Genomic DNA, 19,769 nt, shown 5'->3' with positions numbered 1-19,769 from the left:
ATTCGAATTTCTACCCACTCATTTTTCCTACAGAGACTTAAAATAAATTATCTAATTTGTTCATTGATTACTAAATTTCCCCCTCTCAACTTAAAAAGCAAAGTGGGTTGTCATGCCCAAGGATTCACGGGCCTTCCTTCTGAAGTCCGAACCCCTTTAACCCAACTCAACCCAAAGAGAAGCGGGTAATCCGCTCATCTGGGAGGAGTCGACAATTGAAATAAACGGGTTCGCGGACTATTCAAACCCGCTGCAATACTATTGTAGTATACTAGTATTGTTGCCTGACTGGGACCCATTTCCTTCTTCCCCTGAGAAGATTGCGCGGAAACACAATTACATCCCATACGAGGAAAATGGAGGAAAGAAAAGAGAGAGAAAAAAATTTTAATTACTCAATTTAAATTTTCTGTTTTTATAATTTTTTAAATTGAGCTTGTTCAAATTTTTTCTTACATTTTGTTCCTTTCAATTCCTTCGTACCAAATTAGCCAGTGTGTCGTCTCACCAGAAAAAAATGAATGCGCACGTCAAGGTTATCTGATCCAGGGTTTCACCGAATCACCAAGCTTGAAAGCTTATAGCAACGTAACCACTTTTAGCACCATCATCTGCCCCCTTCCTACTGGGCTACTGGCCTATAAAATTTATTGCCGATATTTGCACTTAACGGAACACGTCGTCGTCGTCCATTCAAGTCCCGGGGCCCTGTCCTCACGATATTTTCATAGAGATTATTATAAGTTAAATTCTTCTGAATTCTGATCCATAATTATGGACTATTGTTGACGTAATTACCAAACTTACACGCTCCTTTGATCTCCTTCAAGAAAAGCATCTGTTAGTACAATCTCTTTGGCTTATCTCCACCGTGAATTTCCACGACCAAATCAATTAACTGAAATTGGGTTAAAACAGGACATCAAATGGCTATAGGATCAGCGATTTTGTGATATCATTTTAATATCGAACTGTTGAACTTGAGCATGTAGCTTGGTTGAGACTTGAGAGCTAGTTTTATCCAGTTTACAGAGTACTGAGAAATAAAAAGCATCCCTTAACCATCATTAATAGCTGCATTCTGGGGATTGACTCACGCCCACTAGAACACGGGGAACAAAGAGAAGGCCATCCACTTTTGATGATAAATTTGTCATTCAATATCAGGTAGAAAAACGAGTCAAAGACTGGAGAGATTGATTGTTTCAATTAATATTATACTGCATTAGCACCTTGGAGAAGACAAAGGAAGGGACATGTTTACATGAGTTGCAGTCCTAATTATTTCAGTAATAACCTAGTGAGCTCTAACAAAGAAAATACAGAACTCTGGGCCCTGGGCACCGCCATCTGGGTTGATCATGTACAGACTTTCAGAGTCCTTGGAACCTACCACCCTCTGAAATCTTGCCCTCATATATGTTAACTCCCCATCTGGACTTTCCTTCTCCGACGGACTCGGAATAACTCCGGCACCCATTGACACCCCTCTTAAATGCTGCATCACATGCATCTCATCTTCGCTCATCTGCTTCCTTCTTATCGAGTAACCCACTTTTCTTCCATTGCAATACACCGCCCACACAAACTCCTCCAACAGCTTCTTCTTAGGCGTCTTCGTCTCGCTCTCCAACGCAATCCTCAGTATGTCCGACGCCATTTCTTTGTTCAGAGCACTCGTGTGCATCGGTAGTTCTATGAGGAAGAATGGCATGCAGTGAGGATCTTCTTGTATTGCCAGGCTCACCCTCCCTTTGCGGTATCCAAAGATTGTGCCCGACGTCGCATTGTCCTTGATCATAGGCTTACGGGGTCTTCCCAGAAGTGCCACCATTTTGCAGCCCGATGTCAGCATAGGGAAGAGCTTGAACATTTTTAACAGGCCGCCGGCGGAGAACTTGCCGCCGCCGCCACGTTTCTCCCCCGACCTATGATGGCTGTGGCGGAGCAGAGATTCTATCACTGGGTTTTCCATGGGGTAGCAGGGACTAGATTGAGCAGATGACATAATAATTATGGCATATCATGTATATTAAGGTTTCACTTCTCAGAAAAAAAACAGAGCTTGTAGTCATCTCACGGCTCACAGGGCAGAGGGATACATATAGCCTTATAGAGTTGGGTCGTGCCAGTGTTAGTGTAGGGCAGGCCAGTTAGGAAGTTAGTTGATCACTTAATTGGGTTGTGTCTTGGAATCTATCTAGTGGGGGAAATGTAAGAGGGCCTTTCATATTACTTTAAGCGAAGAAAAGAACTGTGATTGAAGGTTGACGTGACCAAGTTTCTGAAATAGATAGGAGCTAGAACGTGATAAGGTAAGGAGATGCTGGACCACGGGGTATGATTGTGGGGGCGTTGAGGAAGAAAATAAATCAAAATTTTATCGGAAAAAGGTGAGAGAGAGAGAGAGGGGAGGAAGATCGAAAAGGATATTATAGTTTGTTGAGTGGGCATGTGGCTCAACATCACTTGCTTTATGCTTTTGGAAAAACCCATCACAAAACCATCACTAATTATTGAGATGCAGCTCATCCTTCCCCCCCTAACATTTCTGCGCTGTGAACATGGAATCACTTTTGCTTCTAAATGACTATCCCTTTCCATTGTCCCCTTTATTTGCTCCTTTTTAATGTGTCAGACCATAGGTCATTCTCAGTGAAGGGGTGTTAGGCCGTAGAATTTGTCAAGGCGTCCAGTTGTACCAAGCGCTACTCCCCCCCCCCCCTTTTATCTGTTACTCCTTGTCGTATTATTTCAATTTCAAACTCGCACTTCTTTGGCATCCACCTCATACCATACTATTAGTTTTTATTTATATATGATAAAGCTGCAGAGTTAAAGCCGGGTTTTAGCCTTTCAAGCAGTTAATTAGACTAGGAAACAACACCGTTTCGGAAGACACGCATGCTTTCCAACAATCTCCAGAACAAATTTGAGTAATTAGTGCCCCAAGTGGGGACCTTTCATGCGACTTGTGAAAAAGCAGGGAGCCGTGTCGGCATTTCCCATGGTACTATGTTAGGGAAATAAAGCTGCTAGCCTATGTTACGTTCCATTCTGATTTGAACAGCTCTAATTTTCGTGCCACTCGTGCTCTTCTGGTTTAAACTTCTGGTCGCATCATTCGTACGCTAGCTAGCTAGCATTTTCATCCGCCACACCCTTTTGGTGTCAGCCACGAGCATGATGAAAAAGAAAAGAAACACTGTGCTTGATTAGAGCCGCTGCCCGTTGGTACTGGATGAGGATCAAATTAAAACATTGAGGTGTGAGATATTGAAACGTTTGGAAGGCACTGGAGGCCTCAAGTAGTGGCTTTTTCTGGTTTTTGGTTCGTAAGTGACACATCGAGTTAGGCTGAACTCTGACAGCATGTAAGATTGGAGGAGTTTGGAATCAATGAATGGTCCTCAGATCAATTACTTTCAAATCCAAGTCCTTTTGTCTTTGTGCTTTCAATTATTGGTGTGGTGACGGGATCACTGATTTAACCCCGCCTTTATTAGTTGTTCAATAATGTGACAGATTCAATTACCTGGGGCTTATTTGGAAAGATATACTACATTTGATCAGAAACCCTCTTTTCTGTAGAAAGCAAGGAACTTGTACCTTAGCTGATTGAGATTTGACATGCTTTGCTTGATACACAATCAAAACTCGTCACTCTATAATAAATATAAAGCACTTATACTTTATAAAAAGCTTGATGTGTCGTACTTGCTAATTTAGCTGTGGGGTTACATCTGAAGCTCTTAAGGGGGCGAAAGAAAGCTAAAAATCACAGCAAAACTTGTGTTTGGTTTCGGAGTTAAACAGTAAGAAGAGCAGAATCTGAAAATGATGATACTGCCTTAAAGTCGGATATGGGTCACTGAAACAGCGATTCGTTTGCTTTTAAGCCAAAAAGTATGGTGAATGGAGAGAGGTTATGGGCATCATTAGTGATCTCTCAGAACCCAGAAGAATTCTCGTCCGACTTTTTATCTTAAGTTATGCTACAGGATACTTTTATTTATTAAATTTAAGCCCTTTTGTTTTTGTTTCTAATTGGCTCCATAATCATGCATATCTTTTATTCTGCTTCAAAGAGAAACAAACTGGGTTTTCTAAAGCACCGTATCTAATTTCAACGTGTTTCGGTATATATGCTCGGAGAAGTTCTCCTTCTCTTGACCCGGGAGGTGGGGGTCAAGCTTCAATATGTTGGGGTAATCTCAGGGACTCTTATAAATTGATATGCAAATTTTGCTCATCCTTCATATTATGTTTTAATTCTGCATCTGGTTCATACTCAGCTTTGGCATGTTCATTTATTTATCACCAATTCTTCCATCACAGGCTGGCTATTAAAATGTGAATTGGTATTCTCGACTGGTTTAATATAGTTGATCAGATTTCTTTTTGGTACAATAATTGATGAGGTTTTTATAACAATAGTGTAGAATAGGTTGAATTGGGCCAACCCGTTTTATATGCATTGAAGAAATCCCAACTCAGTGTACGTAGGATGTGTCAATGGGTTATATATTAGGGAGTGTTTGGATGGAAACCAAACCATAGTTTTAGAAGTAATTTTGCGCTCTACGAGATAAATATATGAAGGAGTTTATCTCGATTTGTGAAAAAACTTTTGAGAAACCCTTTTCAGGATATCCAAACACCCCTAGGATAAAGTATAAATTTAATACTCCGACTTTATGAAGAGTTTTAATTTGATTACTCTTTAACTCTAAAACTGTTAATAAAAATGATAATATCAAGATTTTAAATATTAATAAGATATTTTTAAATGTTAATATATGAAATTTAATTTTTAACACAATCATAATTGTTATTAAAAAAAATCATTTAAGCCTGAAAGCGTTCTTAGGGTGATCTTGTAGTTCCCATGGGTTGGAAACGATGGGGTCAGTCCATAAACTTTTTTTTTGCCACGTATTTTAAGATTAGAAGGTTAAAAAAAATACTTTTCAAAGTTAATGGCCAAATTAAAATTATGTATAAAGTGAAAGGAATACATAAATTTTTAGCCTGTACATTGTGTACACACAACAACTCGCAACATTTTCTTGCAAGTTGTAATAATTTTGATAACTTAAATTTAACTTATATAATTCATTTAATATATAACATATTACACATGCAAATGTTCATATAGCCGACGAGGGCATAACAAAACACATATATGTTCACCCTCCATATAAATAGCTTCGAAAAGTTTTCGTTATTTTTTGAGGTGAAAAATGAGAAGTCCTCCATATCTCTCCGCTCCTATGGTCCACACACAGCACCAGCTCCATGCTTATCGTAAACGGCCATTATTCACAGTCTCCGTTCACACACGCACGCGCACATCTAATCGTATTTTCTCTCAATCATTCCTCACTGCTAGTACAGAAAGCTTGGTTCGGCGTTAGCTCTCAGGCCTGCGGTTTGGGATTCAGCCCAATATTTATTTGTTTTTTGGAAATTATATGATAATTTCAACGCTGAAGAGCAAATTGTAAGTTGCCAAGTTTGCAGACATTTGTGAAAATTTTTGTATACGATCAATATATAGTTTTTCTCTCTGTTTTTTTTTTGTTGAAAAAACTCAACTTATTATGTAATGGGGACTCTAGCCTGCGTGTAATTTTCCTTTTCATTATCGTCTTAGCATCATTGCTCTAAAGCAGTACTTAACTTTTAAAGTAGTTTTTTTAACTTACAATGTATCATGTCACCTCAGTGAAAAAAATACCAGTGTATGTTGCGGGATAATCGATACAAAAAAATGACAGTTTTAGCAGTTTCATTCAAAACTTGCGGTGGGGTCGTTCCCCCGTTTAGTTCTAGCTTAGCCCACTTTTGTTTTTCAAAAATTTAAAAAGGCTCATTTTCTGCTGGGCCTCAATCAGGTCATCCGGCCCTTACCTTTTTTGTTTTGTTTTGCTCTGTTTTTTTTTTTGGTCCTGTTTTGTTTGCCACCTTCCGGCAAAATGTGGCGACAGGGGGAAAAAAAATCCTGAGCGATTCCTTAATTCCAGTGGATGACTACGTTCGCCGCAGGCAGAATCCTTCCTTGTTATGCTTCTGCACGTTATAGATTCCTTAATCGCCACAAATCCCACCATTTCAGTACAAGACTTGCCGCCTTTGTTGGCACCATAACTCAGTCGCAGCATCAAACTTCAAGGCAATGGCTACCGTACCAAGACCACGCAACAAGGATGCTGCTGCACAGGGAGCTCAGAAAGATCTAGTCACTGCTCCCTATGGCTCCTGGAAGTCTCCTCTCACCGCCGATGTTGTCTCCGGTGCTTCCAAGAGACTAGGTGGCACTGCCGTTGACGGTCATGGTCGCCTCATTTGGCTGGAATCCCGCCCCACCGAGTCCGGGTATGAGTGTTATATGCTGTTCTGTTTCTTTATCACTTGCTCAAGTGAACCTCTCTGACCTGTCTTCGCTATCTTTTGCAATTTAGAGATGTCGAAATAAATCGATTCAGTGATTGTGTTTCAGGAGGGCAGTCCTTGTTCGAGAGCCGGAAAAAGCAGGAGATGAGCCCATCGATATCACGCCTAAAGAGTTCGCAGTGCGAACAGTCGCTCAGGAGTATGGAGGTGGTGCCTTCAGTGTTTCGGGAGATACTGTTATTTTTGCAAATTACAAGGATCAGAGACTGTACAAGCAATCTATAAGTTCTCTAGGTGAGCATATCATCATCCCCGTTCTTGAAAGTGAAGTTATAACTTTGTTTAAAAAAAATCCAAACAGATTTTACTAGCGGGGATCTTGTGCCGCGATTTTTACCTTCTTAGGTAGTTTTGACTTATTGTGCAGTCTTATGTTTGTTTCAATGTTTGTTTGGCTTATAAACAACGAATAAGTTTGGTGTCTGCGCTGCACCACCTTTACTTGATGCTCTCGAACGTGTATGTGAAGCGGTGATGTAGGAGAACTTAGGTAGAGAATGGGGATGGCATTTTTATAATATGCTTGCTCTACACTCTACAGAAATTCATGTAATATAATTAATACTGAAATTATGTGGTTCGTACCTTGCAGATGTTCCTCCCATCCCGCTCACGCCAGATTATGGGGGACCAGTAGTCAGCTATGCTGATGGAGTATTGGATGCACGCTTTAACCGTTATGTCTGTGTACGAGAAGGTGAGCTGAGAATAACTTTAAATGAAATGAAAAAGCCTTTGTCTCTACTGCTTACTTTAGAATGTTCCCGCTACATCTGCACCTATTAAATCACTCAACTGTTTGGTGATATATCTTTTTGGTAGATCGTCGGCAGAGCAATATAAATTCAACAACAACAATTGTATCAATAGCTCTTGGCAATAAGGATGTTCAAGGTAGTAAATTCCATGTTATCCGAGTCTGAACTCTCAACTGTGCAGTTTGATTGAATACTGTGAATATGTATTCCATTATGATGTCCATAGGTTCTCCGGTTGCTTTTTGATGTTTCCACTCATTATCTGATCAAGATTTTGTTGTGGCATTTCAGAACCCGAAGTATTAGTTGGCGGATGTGACTTCTATGCTTTCCCACGTTTTGATCCAAAAGCAGAACGAATCGCATGGATTCAGTGGAATCACCCTAACATGCCCTGGGATAGATCAGAACTCTGGATTGGTTATATATCTGAAAATGGGTGAGCAGGAATTATAAATCAGTCAGAAGAATTCAGTTTGTTTACCAAGTTGGTTCTCTTATTGAATTGATAATGACGTATACTCTCATTATACACTTCCATTGCATGATGTGCTTTGGCTATTATATTCCATGTTTTGATAGGAATAGCTGACATTATTACGGGCATTCAAGTAACTTGTGAACCCTACGGCTATACACATAAAACTCAAATTGGGATATAAACTGATTTTAGTAAAACCAATTTTGTGTTGGATATATTTTGTTCCAGTTGACCCTAAAACTAATCACATAAGAACTAGCATTTTGAAACTCAAGGCTTCTTTTTTATTGGGATTGTAGTTTTCAAATTTTGCGTGACAGCTTTTTTCAAATTCTTATCACAGTTAGTGACAGTTTTCTATTCTATGTGTGTCATGTTTCAATTAGCAGTTTAATCATCTTAAGATTCCATGCAGAGAGATCTACAAGCGCAGCTGCATTGCTGGTGTTGATCCGTCCCTTGTGGAGTCTGTAACTGAACCCAAGTGGTCCCCTGATGGTATAGAAACTTGCCCCATTAACATAAGTAATTAAGCATGTGATTATGTTGGCTACCCACACTCTTGGTGCGTAAATGGATGTTGTTGTTTTTAGAGAGGCATGTTGCCCTCCGTGAGTATTATAAATTTATGTATACTGTCGCTGTGTTCTAAAGATTTTGTTACTCCAACTAGAAAAGTTGCAATGATCTTGGCATTCTAATTTTTAAGTCAAACAAATTTTTTTTTTATTTTAATTGCACAGGTGAACTATTTTTCATTACTGATAGGAGAAATGGCTTTTGGAATCTCCATAAATGGGTAAATTTCTTTATCTTATTATTTCTGTAACATTAACTATAAATGTTGGCTTCCATTATGTTTTTCTTTTCATCATTGATGAATGCCCATTTATTACTGAGATTAATTGTATTTCATTAACGTAATGATATTATCATCTTTCGGGGGTATGTTAAAATTGCGATTTTAGTACTCAGAAATGGAACAGTTCATTGAAAAGCATCATACTTTTAGCATGAAATTTTTAAAGCCAACGTTGTGTGCTTCCATTTACCAGTTACAATAAATGGTTTTGACCAAGTGCAGTTTCTAATATGTTTGTTTTCTTCCTTCTAACAACCATGGTCAGTTTGAAATCTGCCAAATTAACATTTTATACATTATATCGTTAATTATTTACATGCTGTGTTGTTCCTATTACTGGATTTGAGTACCGAATTGTTAAACAATACAGATACGAATGCTCCCTGCTGATAATTTGCTTTTCCAAGTATGATCATCTGTTTCGTTTCTGCTTATCTCAAATACCACGTTGACTAAATAAATGTGGAAAAAATGGGTGTGCATCAACATGTTCTCTTGTTGGACATACAATAATCGTTAATGAATTTACTGATTCTTTCTATTTTGGTTTTCTTTTAATTGGCTGCAGATTGAGTCAGAGAATAAGGTGGTGCCTGTTTGTTCTTTGGATGCTGAGTTTTCAAGGCCATTATGGGTTTTTGGTACAAATTCTTATGAATTTATTCAGAATGATAAACAGAGAAATTTAATTGCTTGCAGCTACAGGTAATTTCGAGATTGCTACTTTCTTTCCATTTTCTTTTTATCTTTTCTTTTTTATAGTTGGTTTGCAAGTGTCATCAATTATAGCTCATTTAAGGTTCTTGGTCATGTATATAGGCAACAGGGGAGGTCATATCTTGGAACTATTGATATCGTTGAAAGCTCAAAAATTATCGTGCTTGATATCCCTTTCACAGACATTGATAACATTGTAATTTTAAATAATTGTTTCTTTGTTTTTCTACTTCTTTTCGTTTGTCTAAAAATTTTTAAGGTGGTAAACCCAAAAATAATACGACACATTGATGCAGACTTCAGGGAAAGATGGTCTATATGTAGAGGGAGCATCTGCAGTTCATCCATCATCAGTGGCAAAGGTGCTGCCCTCTTGCCCTCCTTTCAATGTCTGAGTTATTTCAATGCCCCCTTATACCTCTCGCTTTTCAGGTGGCTTTAGATGATCAGAAATTAAATGCTGTTGGCTTCAATATTGTGTGGTCCTCCTCACCGGATAGTTTAAAATATAGTTCATACTTCAGTAAGCCAGAACTGATTGAATTCCCCACTGAAGTTCCTGGTCAAAATGCCTATGGTTACTTTTATCCACCATGTAATCCTACTTATCTAGCCAGTCAAGGGGAGAAGCCTCCTTTGTTATTGAAGAGCCATGGTATTTTCTCTTATCTTAGTCCTGTATCAGGATTAATCTTCGATGTCATATTCTCATTCATCACTGACATGTTAGAGAGACTAGAAGAGGGTTTTTTTTTTCAGGAACCAGAGATCATGTAGTTTCGTTTCATGTGACTACTTAGAAAGGATATAATATCCTCACTGATTTAATTGTAAAACCATAAATAATTATGTGTATTATGAGGTTCATGAGTGTATTATAGAGGGAAATAGTAGCGGTGATGCATCATTTTTCTTTTGTTGATATTGTTAAATACGTGGTAGCTTTGGTTTATTGCCTATGCTCTTTTATTTTTCCCGCTAGTCAGTGCCAACAGTTTTGCAGACTTTGAGCAGATAGCGTGTTTTTTTTTTGTTTCTCTTTACAATTTTACCATAAATTTCTCAGTGGATGATGTACCAATATTGGAGCCAGTATTAATGCCACTTTATATTTATTATATTGCCAAGTTTTATTTAAGGAATAAAATCAATCTGAACTCTCCGAAAAACTAATAGACTGAAGGTATATCATATATGTCTTGAAACTTAATTAGAATTTGAATGTGATATATAGAAAGCTGGTGAAGTTTTAAGTGAATCAAATTCTAGCGAAAAACATTGGAACACCTAGTCATCATGCTTATTGCACTTTTCCACTGTTCGAGAACCTGCCAGGTGAGGTTCATATAATATTTTGACCGAGTACCTCAGCCGTATTTATATGCATGGTTTTTCATTGAACATTTTAGGAGGACCAACAGCTGAAACACGTGGCATTTTGAACCTTAACATTCAGTACTGGACCAGTCGGGGTTGGGCATTTGCAGATGTTAACTATGGTGGAAGCACTGGTTTGTTTCCCTCCTTGGCCACAAATGAATATTCTTAACATGTTTGAGGCAGATGGTTTCTACAAGCCTTTTTGCTATTGGCTTTTTTTCCTGATCGAGTTCATATTACTATGACCTGTTGAATGTCTTATGGAATGTGTTTTCTGATGAGAACATCATTTGGAAGGTTATGGGAGAGGGTATCGAGAAAGACTTTTGGGTCGTTGGGGAATAGTTGACGTTGATGACTGTTGCAACTGTGCTAAGTATTTGGTGAGCATGTTGTCCATTTAGGGCTTGTCCATTTAGGGGATTTTCTGGACGATTAGTCTCATCAATGATTTGTTATCCAGGTGGACAGTGGAAAGGTAGATGGGGAACGACTTTGTATTACTGGGGGCTCTGCTGGGGGGTATACCACCTTAGCTGCTCTTGCTTTTAAAGAAACATTTAAAGCTGGGGCTTCCTTGTATGGTGTAAGTTCTGTAAATAAGCTTACTTGTTTTATCTAATGATTTCAGCCTTCTCATTTATTTTTTAATCATTAAAAATAGCACGTGCTATAGGTTTCTGACTTGTCAGTGATATGCATTATCTTGATGGTGAACAAGGTTTTTTTTTTTTGGTCATTAGTTAAGAGGGAATTTGACAACGTTGGAAAATAATGATAAAAGAAGTTCATATTTTTAGCTCTCTGAGGAATGGTTTTGCTGAAATAAGCAGCCAACTCATGATTGAGAATGCCAAAATAGCATAGTTAGTTTCCATAATAAAGAAAATAAAGCTTTATTCTTGAAAACAAAATTAAGAAAGGAAAATTCAAGATGAATGCATGTGTTGACTCGTTAATAAATTTCATTTCTATCATTTTATTCTCCTGACAAGACATTTGAGTTCAGACAGACAGATATAGCTGCATGTTTGCTTACGTTGTAGGAGTAGACTACATTTATTTTTTTGGCCAAACGGAGTAGATTACATTGGAACTTTGGAATTTTTGAGTTTTTATATATATATATATATGTATGTATGTATGTATGTATGTATGTATGTATACCAATATAATTTAACTAAGTATTAGTATGATTGCACTATGGGATTAATGCCAATTGATCTCTGAAACAGGTGGCCGATCTGAAGATGTTGAGCGCTGAGACTCATAAATTTGAATCCCATTACATCGATAATCTTGTTGGTGAGTTAGGAATATCATCTTTTAAGGTAACAATCTGCGTTTTTTCTGACATATTTAGTCTTCAGTTAATCGCTTAACTGATTGCAGGAGGTGAAAAGCAATTCTTTGAGAGATCCCCAATCAACCATGTAGAAAAATTTTCTTGTCCCATAATTTTATTTCAAGGACTGGAGGACAAGGTTAGCAACAATGCAATTATTATTTCTTCCCTTCGAACGTCTGAGGATTAAGGGTGGCATACTCGTAAGTTTACTTTAAACGTATTCTGCTTTTTGTAGGTTGTGCCTCCAGATCAAGCTCGGAAAATTTACCAGGCGTTGAAAGAAAAGGGTGTCCCGGTGGCCCTTGTTGAGTATGAAGGAGAACAACATGGTTTCCGAAAGGTAAACGCTGATTTACTTGATTGTCTATTTATGTCGGAAACAATAGCTATGTCTATAACAATGGGATGAATGCAGGCTGAAAACATAAAGTTTACACTTGAACAACAAATGTTGTTCTTTGCACGATTGATTGGGCGCTTCAACGTTGCTGATGAGATTACACCCATTAAAATTGATAACTTTGACTGAGAATGAGTCTTCAAAAGGTGATGAAGCGTGCTGGCTTTCCTGATTAGTTGTTTACAGAAACAAGTCATGGATTGGATTTTACTGATTGCCTGATGAGTTTTAGGTCAGAGATAATTGACTGAGAGACAGCATATTCTGACTCATCTGCTGAAGGTATCCATCAGTGTTCAGTGGCATCAGTGCTACGAGGATGAACAACTTATTTTCTTGAGCTTTGGAGTCAAACTTTTGTCAGTCATGCAGATGAAATTAGTGGAATAAATATGATATAATGTATACTTCGGGATCTTTAACGGGGATGACGCCTAGTCGCCTACAGATGAATGTTGAATCCATTTGCATTTACGAAGCTCATGACCAAAAATATGAAAGACTCGTATTTACAAAATTACAAAAAGTAAAACTGTATTAACTGTTTGTATTGGATAAATGGAAAGCGGCTCATGGACATGGCACATTGACAATGGCCCATGGCAGAAAGGCTGGCTGAACCCCCCCCCCCCAAAAAAAAAAAACAAAACAAAAACAAATCTCTGAGAAGAGTTCTTGTCCCTTTTTTCGTTTTGGGTTAAGATATATTTTTCCTTCGGCTGCAAGATATTTTCTTTCACTGGGTTTAAGCTGCTGCTGATCCCCCACCCCCCCCCCCCAAAAAAAAAAAATCAAAATCGCTAGACTTATACACGACTTCTGATCTGTTTCAAAGAGCAATCGAGTTTTCGAAAGCATTAAACAATAAAGCCTTCAATGGAAATGAGAAAAGGAATAAAAATTGAGAAGGGCACGCGCGCGCACCCTCTTCATTCGTCAAATACTTTTCTAAAACAAAAATGAAAACAAAAGCGAAGGGGAAAAGATCCGAAAGGAGAAGGCCTGTTTCCAGCTGGGCCTCCTGGGCCTCAAATCAAGTCGTTGCGCATCCCAGCGTTTTTTAATTTTAATTTTTTCTTTTCAGCAAAATAAGGTCAACGGAATCTCTTTTTATCTGGTTTGCCAACTGCATTGCGTAAAGCTGCTGGCATGCTTCTGCTGGTTCCAGTTTCCTTAATCGCAACAAATTCCATCACTTAGGGACAAGACTTTTCGCCTTTGTCTGCACCATAACTGAGTCGCTGCATCAAAGCTGCGAGGCAATGGCTAACACAACAATCCTAGCACACCATAAGAACGCTGCTGCTCTTACAGCTCAAGAAGAACCGATCACTGCTCCCTATGGCTCCTGGAAGTCTCCTCTCACCGCCGATGTCGTCTCGGGTGCTTCCAAGAGGCTCGGTGGCATCGCCGTTGACGGTCACGGCCGCCTCATTTGGCTAGAGTCGCGCCCCACCGAGTCCGGGTACAAGTTTGTTATGTGTTGCTCTGTTTCTGTATCACCATTTGTTCATGTAAATCTCGCAGATTTAAGTTCATTATCTTTTGCAATGTAAAGTTGTCAAAGTAAAAGGATTCGATAATTGTGTTTCAGGAGAGGGGTCCTTGTTCGAGAGCCGGAAAAAGCGGGAGATGAGCCCATCGATATCACGCCTAAGGAATTCGGAGTGAGAACAGTGGCGCAGGAATATGGTGGTGGGGACTTCACTGTTTCGGGAGGTATTGTTATTTTTGCAAATTACTCGGATCAGAGACTGTACAAGCAATCTATAGCCTCTCCGGGTGAGCATCATCCTGCCCTTTTCGTCCAATTCAAGTTATGTTTTCTTCCTTTCTTTTCTTTCTTTCTCTGTCCTTTTTTTCCCAAAAAAAAAAAAGATTTTATTACCTGAGCATTTGCGTCGCTTTTCGTGTTTGTTCCAAATTTCAATCGTGCTATTCCGTCTTCTTTTAATCTACTCTACCAGTACTAACTTTTTGTGCGGCTTACAAATAACAAACATGTTTGGTGTCGGCATTAAATCCCTTCATTTGACACCAGTATTTCGATTTAATTTAAATTCAAGTTAAAAAACTCTAAAAATTTTGATAAAGTGCCTTGAGTCCTTAATAATCATATAAAATTGTATAATTGTTCATTTTTAAAAAATATTAAAGTTAAATTTTGAACATTAATTATAAATTATTATGTAATCAATAATAAATTAATGTTAAATCTTGCAACAAGTCTTTTCAATATCTCGTGTTAAAAATTGAAATACTATCTGCAAATTTTTCATATATTATTGTCAAACTTTGAAAAAGGTACTATGAAATTTTAAAAATATTTATATATAATTTTATATAATTATTAAGGATTAAAAGTTGTTAACTCAAATTTTGATAAAAAAAAATTATCCAAATAAAATTATTAATTAATGTATCGATGCCACAGTCTCGTTAGTCGATTACCCTTTTTAGTGTGGACTTTGGTCTCCTAAGTTGCTAACGAAGTTACGTGGTTCATTCCTGGCAGATGTCCCTCCCATCCCTCTTACGCCAGATTATGGGGGACCCGTAATCAGCTATGCCGATGGAGTATTGGATGCACGCTTTAACCGTTATGTCTGTGTACGAGAAGGTACGCTGATAATGAATTTTAATGATAAGAAAAAACACCTTTGTCCCTGCTGCTTTAGAATGTTCCCACCAGATACACCCCTATTAAACCACTTATTTATTTGGCGATGGATATTCTTGTGTTGGTAGATCGTCGGGAGAGCAGTATAAATGCGACCACAACAATTGTATCAATAGCTCTCGGAAGCAAGGATGTTCAAGGTAGAAAATTCCATCTTATTCTGAGGCTGAACTCTAAACTCTGCGGGGATAACTGAATACTGCAAATAAGTATTCCATTATGATGTCCATAGATTTTCCGGTTGCTTTCTGATGTTTCCAATCATTATCTGATCAAGTTTTTGTTGTTTGTGTTCAACTTTGTTGTGACATTCAGAACCAGAAGTATTAGTTAGCGGAAGTGACTTCTATGCTTTCCCACGTCTTGATCCAAAAACAAATCGAATAGCATGGATTCAGTGGAATCACCCTAACATGCCATGGGATAGATCAGAACTCTGGGTTGGTTATATATCTGAAAATGGGTGAGCAGGAATTTATATATTAAAGCCAGTATTGTGGAGGAACTGTTTTGTTCCAGTTGACTTAAAAACTTGTCACATGAGAACTAGCATTTTGAAACTTGGGGAAACAAAAAGATTTCAAAACTGACTCCAATTCACCTGGCTGTCTTTAGCAGGCTCATGAATCAAATGAGTTTTCTCTGAAAGGTTTTTATTTGCTCATTGTCCTATTCTTTTTATCTTTTGTTTTGGGATTGTAGTTTTCAAATTCCGTATCTTGGGTTGATTAGAAGCTTAATGATCTTAAAACTCCATGCAGAGAGATCCACAGGAGCAGCCGCATAGCTGGTGGTGATCCTTCGCTTGTGGAGTCTGTAACTGAACCCAAGTGGTCCCCTGATGGTATACATACTTGCTTTATTAAAATAAGTAATTAGGCCTGTAATTATGTTGGCCACTCACATTTTGGGGGCATAACTACATTTCATTATTTTTAGAGATAATGAATTACTATGTTCGTAACATTGTGTTGACTCCAACCAGAAAATTTGCTTTGATCTTGGTCTTCTAATTTTTAAGTCAAATAATGTTTTATAATTTTGATTGTGCAGGGGAGCTCTTTTTCATTACTGATAGAGAGAATGGCTTTTGGAATCTTCATAAATGGGTAAGTTACTAAATTTCTTTTTCCTATTACTTGTACTATTGGCTTCCATTACATTTTTCTTTCCAACATTGACAAACACCCAAATATTACTTCAAGATTAACGTTATTTTCTTAAGAAGGTAAAGATATTAATATTTTTTCCTTTTCCTTTTCTTTTTTTTTTTCCCCTTTCTTTCTTTTTGATGTTGATCATCTATTTCATTTCTGATTATCTTATAGTGAATAGACAATTGTGGCAAAAGTTGGGGTGCATGATCATATTTGGTTGGACATACGACAATCGTTAATGGATTTAATGATTCTTTCTGTTATTGGTTTTCTTTTTATTGGCCACAGATTGAGTCCGAGAATAAGATCATCCCTGTTTATTCTTTGAATGCTGAGTTTACAAGACCATTATGGGTTTTCGGTATAAATTCATATGAATTTATTCAGAGTGATAAACAGAAAAGCTTGATTGCTTGCAGTTACAGGTGAATTCTAGATTGTCACTTGCCATCGTTTTTTCATCTTTTCTTTCATATAGTTGGTTTGCAAATGTCATCAATTATAGTTCATTCAAGGTTTTTGGTTGTGCATATAGGCAAAAGGGGAGGTCATATCTTGGAATCATTGATGACGTGGAAAGCTCAACAATCATTGTGCTTGATATCCCTTTCACAGATATGGATAACATTGTAATTTTCAAAATCATTCCTCTATTTTTCTCCTTCCTTTTGGTTTATCTTAAAATTATTACGATGGTAACCCAATGATTCTCTGAGACATGCAATCATGCGGATGCAGACTTCTGGGACAGATGGCCTCTATGTAGAGGGAGCGTCTGCAGTTCATCCATCATCAGTGGCCAAGGTGCTGCCCTGATGTCCTCCTCTTCAATGTCTGAGTTATTTCAACGACTCTTATAGTTCTTGCCTTCCAGGTGGCTTTGGATGATCAGAAGTCAAAAGTTGTTGACTTCAATATCGTCTGGTCCTCCTCACCAGATAGTTTAAAGTATAGTTCTTACTTCAGCAAGCCAGAGTTAATCGAGTTTCCCACAGAGGTTCCTGGTCAAAATGCCTACGCATATTATTATCCACCGTATAATCCTACTTATCAAGCCAGCCAAGGGGAAAAGCCTCCCTTGTTATTAAATAGCCATGGTATTTTCTCTTAGTCCTGTATCAAGAGTAATCTCATTCAGTTTTCTCTGATTCTAATTTATTACTTACATGTCATACAGGTTAGAGGGGGTGTTTCCTCAGGAACCAGAAATCGTTTGTAGTCTCCCATCATATGATTACTAAGACTAGCTATAATGTCCTCACTGATTTAATAGTAAAATCATAATAAGTAGTATTTTCCCCTCTAGTTAGTACCAATGATTTTGAAGGCTTTGAGCAGGCAATATGTTTTAAGTTTTTCTTTGCAGTTACACCATAAATCTTCTCAGTTGTTGATGTACCAATATTGGAGCGGCACTGATGCCATTTTTAAATGTAATCGATATGAACTTGTGGAACTGAAGGTATATCATATTTGTCTGGAAACTTAATCAGAATTTGAATGTGATGTGTATAAAGCTGGTGAGTATCTTAGAATCAAGTGAAAAATAATAGATTACGTGATTATCATGCTTCGTGCACTTTGCCATGTTAGAGAACCTTCCAAGTGAGGTTCCTATAACATTTTGACTGAGTACATCAGCCATGTTTATATGCACGATATTTTATTGAATGTTTTAGGAGGACCAACAGAAGAAACACGTGGAGTTTTAAACTTGAGCATTCAGTACTTGACCAGTCGAGGTTGGGCATATGCAGATGTAAATTACGGTGGAAGCACTGGTTTGTTTCCTTCATTGGCTACAAAATTATATTCTTAATTCTTAAATGCATTATCCTTTGGATCTTCTCCACATTCGAAGCCGATAATTTTTCACAAGCCTTTTCGTTTTTGACTTTTTCCAGATTGAGTTTGTATACAAATGATCTATTGAATGTTTTATGGAAATGAGCTTAGTTTGATAAAATCTTTATTTGGCAGGTTATGGAAGACAATATCGAGAAAGACTTTTAGGATGCTGGGGCATAGTGGACGTTGATGACTGTTGTAGCTGTGCTAAGTATTTGGTAATTTATTTTGTGGATTTCGCTCTTACCAATGATTTGTTGGAAGAGTTCTCATATGAATGATTTGTTATGCAGGTGGACAGTGGAAAGGTTGATGGGGAACGATTGTGCATTACTGGCGGCTCTGCTGGTGGGTATACCACATTAGCTACACTTGCCTTTAAAGAAACATTTAAGGCTGGATCTTCTTTGTCTGGTGTAAGTGCTGTAAATAAGTTTATTTATTTTAGCTAATGATTTCAGTCTTCTATTTTTTTAGACAAAACATGTTATATTATGAAACATACTGGAGGTAATAAGGACTAGAGTATTATTCTTAATTATTATAACATGAGATTCATGTCAATTGACCTTTTGAAACAGGTAGCTGATCTGAACTTGTTGAGAGCAGAGACTCATAAATTTGAGTCCCATTACATTGATAATCTTGTTGGTAAGTCAATAATATCATCTTTAAGGTAACAGTCAATTTCATTCTGGGCGTGTTTAGCGTTAAGGCAATCCCTTAACTGGTTGCAGGCGGTGATAAAGAATGCTTTGAAAGATCCCCAATCAACCATGTTGACAAATTTTCTTGTCCTGTAATTTTGTTTCAAGGCTTGGACGATAAGGTGAGCAACAATGAAACTATTATTTCCTCCCTTCCTATGTCTAAAGATTAAGGTTGGCATATTCATAAATTTGCTTTAACCATTCAATAACATTGAAAATTATATTCTACCTCCACCTATGTTTTATAGGCGGTTCCAAATCCGAGTAAATAAGAAAGGTTATGTTAAGCCCTCAACAGCCAATATAAAATTCTGTCAGATCCTCTTGAAGCGGGTAGTAAATCAACATATTCTGCTTGTTGTAGGTTGTGCCTCCAGATCAAGCTCGAAAAATTTACGAGGCAGTGAAGGAAAAGGGTGTGCCTGTGGCCCTTGTTGAGTATGAAGGAGAACAACATGGTTTCCGAAAGGTAAATACTGAGTTGGTTAATTGTGTGTCTCTGTCAGAAACAATAGCTATATATCTAACAATGGGATGAATGCAGGCTGAAAACATAAAGTTTACACTTGAACAACAAATGGTGTTCTTTGCACGATTGATTGGACACTTCGAGGTTGCCGATGATATCACACCTATCAAAGTTGATAACTTCGACCCATAATGGGTCTTCAAAATGTGAAGATGCATGCTCGCTGAGTTTCCTGATGATAGATTTACAGAAAAATGAGTCATGGATTGGATTATTGAATTACTCGATGAATTTTAGGTGAGAAAATTTAATGGAGGTATCATACTCTGCGGAGTGTCTACATTAGTGTTTGTTGCTTTGAGGCTGAGGGATTTCCGTTGCGTTGTCTCAAATCTTGTATGGTATTTTTATATAAATGGCGTAATTGCTTTAACTTGATCCTTGTTCCTACAATTTCCATGGATTTTTTCTGAACCCATGTATTGAAAATATGCATGGTTTTA

General features: G+C 37.7%; 2 protein-coding genes across 2 annotated transcripts; one reads left to right on the top strand and one right to left on the bottom strand.

Moving 5' to 3' along the window:
• Nucleotides 1-1,168: 1,168 nt before the first annotated feature.
• LOC114758117 (protein MIZU-KUSSEI 1-like) lies at nucleotides 1,169-2,181 on the bottom strand. Its single transcript, XM_028947128.1, has one exon. The coding sequence runs from the start codon at nucleotides 2,006-2,008 to the stop codon at nucleotides 1,298-1,300; it is 711 nt and encodes a 236-aa protein (XP_028802961.1). The 5' UTR covers nucleotides 2,009-2,181; the 3' UTR covers nucleotides 1,169-1,297.
• Nucleotides 2,182-6,178: 3,997 nt separating this feature from the next.
• Nucleotides 6,179-19,577, top strand: LOC114758108 (uncharacterized). Its single transcript, XM_028947122.1, has 18 exons — nucleotides 6,179-6,378; nucleotides 6,503-6,690; nucleotides 7,049-7,153; nucleotides 7,279-7,350; nucleotides 15,398-15,545; nucleotides 15,844-15,926; nucleotides 16,136-16,191; nucleotides 16,528-16,664; nucleotides 16,775-16,868; nucleotides 16,978-17,043; nucleotides 17,114-17,336; nucleotides 17,919-18,020; nucleotides 18,220-18,305; nucleotides 18,381-18,503; nucleotides 18,669-18,738; nucleotides 18,825-18,916; nucleotides 19,162-19,266; nucleotides 19,342-19,577. Exons 1-18 carry the CDS (start codon nucleotides 6,179-6,181, stop codon nucleotides 19,456-19,458), a joined length of 2,067 nt encoding a protein of 688 aa, XP_028802955.1. The 3' UTR covers nucleotides 19,459-19,577.
• Nucleotides 19,578-19,769: the final 192 nt, after the last annotated feature.

The sequence above is a fragment of the Neltuma alba genome, unplaced genomic scaffold, assembly GCF_004799145.2.
Source record: "Neltuma alba isolate B1F8T4 unplaced genomic scaffold, ASM479914v2 tig00010670_pilon, whole genome shotgun sequence".
NCBI classification, from domain to species: Eukaryota; Viridiplantae; Streptophyta; class Magnoliopsida; order Fabales; family Fabaceae; genus Neltuma; species Neltuma alba.
The sequence above is the reverse complement of the archived record's forward strand: the minus strand, read 5'-3'. Positions and strand labels throughout refer to the sequence as shown.